This window comes from Musca domestica, unplaced genomic scaffold (assembly GCF_030504385.1).
Source record: "Musca domestica strain aabys unplaced genomic scaffold, Musca_domestica.polishedcontigs.V.1.1 1, whole genome shotgun sequence".
Taxonomy (NCBI): Eukaryota; Metazoa; Arthropoda; class Insecta; order Diptera; family Muscidae; genus Musca; species Musca domestica.
Window position 1 is genome coordinate 1394560 of NW_026712114.1, and position 5818 is coordinate 1400377.

At 35.9% G+C, this 5818-nt stretch overlaps 1 protein-coding gene across 1 annotated transcript; it reads left to right on the forward strand.

The window, feature by feature from the left end:
* Nucleotides 1-2129: 2129 nt before the first annotated feature.
* LOC131803107 (uncharacterized) lies at nt 2130-5448 on the forward strand. Its single transcript, XM_059124133.1, has 3 exons — nt 2130-2150; nt 4862-5044; nt 5113-5448. Exons 1-3 carry the CDS (start codon nt 2130-2132, stop codon nt 5386-5388), a joined length of 480 nt encoding a protein of 159 aa, XP_058980116.1. The 3' UTR covers nt 5389-5448.
* Nucleotides 5449-5818: the final 370 nt, after the last annotated feature.

A 5818-nucleotide genomic window follows, 5' to 3' on the forward strand; every position in this document is an offset into this window, starting at 1 on the left:
ATCGAACAAAATATATTTTACTATAAGGAATTTATGTATCTATAAATTGTGGTTTTATTTCATGAAGGATTTATAAAAAAACAGACTTCCAAAGGAGTAAGACATCATAATGGAGGTACTAGAATGAATGGTCCATTGATGGAAATATTGAAATGTAGCAAGTAGATATATCCCATCCTCACAACGGATCATTTGCTAATGGAAAAAAGGGAGGTTTGATATATAAAAGGAACCTGATGCTTATTTCGGATTTTATAAACGTTTTGGTTATTCAAAATTTTGACCCTTTGTGGCAGGGTACCAGAGAGAATGGATCGATCTCTACCGTTCTAACCAAAATACCAAATTTTACACAATTCCGGTGAATAATGTCGCTAATATCATCAAAATACCAAATATCGGGAGGTACCGTTATATGGGGGCTATACGATGACGAGGATCTGCAAAGACAATTTCCTATCACTGACTGTAGTATCCATTACGAACTTCCAATACTAAGTTTGAAACATTCGCGGTGAAAAATATCGCTTAAATCACCAAAATACCGAAAATATGGAGGTACATATACCAAAACGTGGACCTACATGACCCATTTTCAATACCAAAAGTCCTGCAGACATAATATACATTTGAGTAAAATTTGGACAAAAATACTACAATGCTTTCCTTTTAAATACGAATTTTACATTATCAATGATGTTTTGGCTTTCTTATTAAAATATCTACATACATACATTTTATTTTTAGACTTCCCATACAAAATACAGAAAGAATAGGACAAAAATTGCAAGATATGACAGTCGTCCTATCAGACAAGACTCACAAAAACAAGCCAGGTTACTCACCTTAAAATTCCACTACTCACATTCCTATACACATTCACAACAACACTCCACAGCGACAGCGAAATATCCCGAACGTTGACGTCGACGTTTGTTTACATTTTGTTACCGGCAGAGAGGCATCAAAGCAAAAACATAGACAAATGAAAATATAGACAACGAAATGCTCTCACCGTTTATCTTCGAAAAAAATCGAATCAGCAGATGTCGTTCATATCGTTTCAGGGGTTTGAGTGGGAATATTGAAGTCACTCAATTCTAAAACGTTAAAAATAACAAAAACTGTAGGATATTTGCCAGTTGAAAATTATTTCATAATAAAAGAAATGTGAAAAGTACGTGATGACATCGAAAAATATGGGAATATTCCAGTGAAATTCTTGAAAAACCATAAAATGTGTTTTCGAAATCGAGTGGGTTGAACGCGTAAATCAGCATGTTTACTATGCAAAACATGATGAGAGCCACCTGGAAAAAAATACAAAACTAACTTTTCGTTGTCTATATTTTCATTTGTCTATGCAGAGACACAACAAAGCAAAAATGCAATTCACTCTCTCGTGAGAAGAAGACGATACACAAGAATAATTTTTGCACAAATTTATGACAATTTTGACAATATTTAAGGAATTTTTTATGAATTTCATTTAATTAACGCATTAAATTTATATTTTATTAACAAAACACAAGTATTCATTTACCAAACTATCGAAATCAATTCACAAGACGCGGACACGCACAATATAGACCACAACCGACCGAAGTAAAAAGAGAACTAAACCAAAATAAATATCAGTGTTGCCATGTTGTAATTAATTTGTTATGAAATGGATTTGTTGTCATTATGTTTGTAACTTTGTGAAATTATCATTTAAGACGCCATAATCTAATTCTATCTAGAAATCTACATCTATATAAATAAAATAGAAAAATAATTGACTGACTTATTTAATGATTCATCAACTCCTAGACGAAACGGCTAAAGCTAGAATTTTTAAAATTTTCCTGAGGATCACTCGTGGTCCAAAGGGCTCGGATAAGGCTGTGTTTTTAGAAATGCGTACTAAACGGTACGAAAAGTATTAAAAGGTACTTAATATGATATCCTTTTTTATTTGAGGAAGCAGTAAAGTTAGAACTCTTAAATTTGGAATGAGGGTCACTGATTAAGTGTATGATTGATGTACCAAGGGATTTTTGGAAATCATCACTATCAGTGTACGAAAAGTACTAAAATGTACTACATTTGGAAACATTTCGTATTATGTGGACGGTTAGAGCTAAAAAATGGTAATCAAATTTGGAATGGTAATTAAGGTTGTGGAGTAAAATCAATATAAGGTGGTAGATTTGGAAGTGTGTACTCGTTTATAGGAAAATAACTAAACCGTACTAAATTTAGTACAAATTTGAATTTGGAGGAACGGATGAAGTTGGAATTCTGAGATTTGAAATGAATATCACTGGCGGAGTGTAGGATTGGGATATGGAGGAAGTTTTCGAAGTTTGTACTTTTGTGTACTAAATGGTACTAAATTTGGTACAATTTCGATTTGGGTGGATCAATATAGCTGAAATTCTGGAATTTAGAAATAAGATTACTATTGCATTCTAGGACTGAGGGTATGTAGGGAGTTTTTTGAAATTCGTACCTATGTGTACTAAATGGTACAACATTTGGTACTATTGAAATTTTGGGTCAACCCGTAAGATTGGAATCCTGATATTTGGAAATAAGATTACTATTGCATTGTAGGACTGAGGTATGTAGGTAGTATTTGAAAAGTGGTGGTATTAAATCCTGAAAATTGGAAATAAAATACTCTCGGAGTTTAGGATTGTGATATGTAGGTAGTGTAGGACATTTGTACTCATATGTACTAAATTTGGTACACTTTGGATATGGTTGAACCCATACAGCTGGAGTCCTGAAATTTTGAACTAAGACTACTGATGGAGTATAGGATAGCACTAAATTTGGCACACTTTGGATTTGGGTGAACCAATAGAGCTGGTATCCTGAAAACTAAAAATAATATTAATGTCGCAGTGTAAGATTGGGATATGTAGGTAGTTTTGGAAATTCGTACTAATGCGTCATAAAAAGCGCTATAATTTTTAATTTTTTTTTATTTTATTGAATGAAAGCAAAAAATGTCGGAAATAGCATCACATTTTAGAATAAGTTTAGATTTCGGAAATTCGTACTTATGTGTACTAAAAGGTACTAAATTTGGTATAATTTAAATGGTGGGAGAACTGAGAACAAGTATAGGTAAAAACTTGAAATATGACATGAGAATTAAGTCTGCGGAAATAGGGTTGATATAAGAAGGTGGTTTTGGAAATACGTTTTACAATTATACGGAATGTACTATATGGTACTAAATTTGTCGAATAGTGCTTTAAATTTGTTTGAGAGATGATTTGGGAATTCTTAGTACCTAAAAAGTACAAAAATGCTAAATAGTCGTAAAGGAAGTGGACGGAAGAAAACAAGAACATCAGCAGAAATGGATTGAAAAATAAGGTAGCGACGCAGTAGCCGAAAAATGGCTCGTGAGCTGAACGTATCGCAATATTCCATTCCGCAAATATTGAAAAACGAGCTCGGGGTAAGGCCATTGAAATTCCAAAAAGTGCAAGCACTTACACTGCAACAGAAAGAAAATAGACTCAAAGAGAGCTAAAGAGTTGCTTGGCTTGGCCGAAAGTGGTGAACTGCAGAATTTGGGTTTCTCCGATGAGAAAACATTCATTGTCTAGCAGTTTGTAAACAAAAGCAACGATGCCAAAGAGGTCAGCTGAAAATGTGCACCTTCGGTTGGCCACCAGAACTCAAGCGCTGGTCATGGTGATGGTGTTTCGGCGGCCATAACAGCCGATGGTCGCTTCCCGCTCGTATTAATCGACCGTGGCATCAGAATAAATGCCGAATATTATAGCGAAAATATTCTGGAGGGTGTATTAAAGTTTTGGCAACGCAAACATTTTGGCCGCAGACCTTGGATATTCCAACAGGACTCAGTACCATCGCACTCTGCATGCGCCACCCAAGAATGGTTACGATATGAGGTTTCTCGCTTCATTTCCAGCACACAATGGCCATCAAAATCTCCGGATACCAATCCGTTGGACTTTTGTGTCTGGAGTATTTTGGAAAGCAAGATTGGCACTAAAAATACCAAAGTGTCGATCACCTCAAGCAAGCGCTTCACCGGGAATGGGACAAAATACCGCAGAGCAACATTCGGACGGCGTGTGACGGTTTCATTGACGTTTGAAGTCCATAATTCGTGCCAAAGGTGACCAATTCCAACAATTCTAAAATTTTATGATATTTCCGCTTCGCTTGGCCGAAAGTGGTGAACTGCGGAATTTGGGTTTCTCCGATGAGAAAACATTTCTTGTCCAGCAGTTTGTAAACAAACAAAATAATCGTGTTTACTTGCCAAAGAGGTCAGCTGAAAATGTGTACCTGCGGTTGGCTACCAGAACTCAAGCGCGGCCATGGTGATGGTGTGGGCCGCCATAACAGCGGATGGTCGCTCTCCGCTCGTATTAATCGACCGTGGCATCAGAATAAATGCCGAATATTATCGCGAAAATATTCTGGAGGGTGTATTAAAAGCCTTGGGCACGTAAAATTTTTGGCCGGAGACCTTGGACATTCCAACAGGACTCCGCACCATCGCGCCACCTAAGAATGATTACAAATAGGGATTCCTTCATTTCCAGCGCAAAATGGCTACCAAAATCTCCGGATACCAATCCGTTGAACTATTGTGTCTGGAGTATTTTGGAAAGCAAGATTGGCACCAAAAAATACCAAAGTGTCGATCACCTCAAGCAAGCACTTCGCCGGGAATAGGGAATTTGGTATTTGTGGAAGATACTTATTTAATACATTCTATTGCGGGGTAAAGAATGCTCTTAACATAAATTCCTTATTTCGCACACGAAATAGCAGGCATTTGCTAGTAAATTATAAATAATTGTAACTCCTTTCTCAATTCCAGGTACCAAATGGCGTTCACTACGACAAGGTAATACCCGTGGATGACATCTTTCAAGGAGAGTTTACCAACTACAACAGTTTTGTGGAATTTGTGCTGCAACGAAATAACATGGCATTGGCTAGGACATTTTATTTCCCTGCCTCGTTTAGCAGTGTTCAGGCTATCAAAGATCCTCAGATACAAGTAAGCCAACAACAACAATTTTCATTTCCTTCGGAATTAAGATAAAATAAAATTCTTTCTTTTTTCAGATCCTTATTTCCAATGTATTTTGCAGCTCCCAAGTCAACGTCAAAATGAACAGCTACAGTCTGACACTGAACGCCAAATATCCGGCAATATTTGTCTACATAGAATTAATATTGGAAAATCACCCCGACATCAAGCATTATAAATTTTCGAAAAATGGTTTTATGATGACTTCATCGAGTTGTGTTCTTCATCTCGAATTCGAGGCAAAGGAATGCGTTCGACTGAATGCCAAAGATTTTAAAATAATGACAGTTAATCAGTTTATGAAGCTTTAAATTGGTTGCCACCAAGGAAAAAATAGGTTAATGAGTTAAGAACTTTGTAAAACTTGAATATCGAACAAAATATATTTTACTATAAGGAATTTATGTATCTATAAATTGTGGTTTTATTTCATGAAGGATTTATAAAAAAACAGACTTCCAAAGGAGTAAGACATCATAATGGAGGTACTAGAATGAATGGTCCATTGATGGAAATATTGAAATGTAGCAAGTAGATATATCCCATCCTCACAACGGATCATTTGCTAATGGAAAAAAGGGAGGTTTGATATATAAAAGGAACCTGATGCTTATTTCGGATTTTATAAACGTTTTGGTTATTCAAAATTTTGACCCTTTGTGGCAGGGTACCAGAGAGAATGGATCGATCTCTACCGTTCTAACCAAAATACCAAATTTTACACAATTCCGGTGAATAATG

What these genes read in the sequence shown, in the direction of transcription:
- LOC131803107 (XM_059124133.1), top strand. Translation starts at nt 2,130, where the DNA reads ATGGTAATCAAATTTGGAATG. An exon ending in TGGTAATCAAATTTGGAATG is followed by an intron (nt 2,151 to 4,861) that starts GTAATTAAGGTT and finishes TCTCAATTCCAG; the next exon opens with GTACCAAATGGCGTTCACTA. An exon ending in TCAAAGATCCTCAGATACAA is followed by an intron (nt 5,045 to 5,112) that starts GTAAGCCAACAA and finishes TTCTTTTTTCAG; the next exon opens with ATCCTTATTTCCAATGTATT.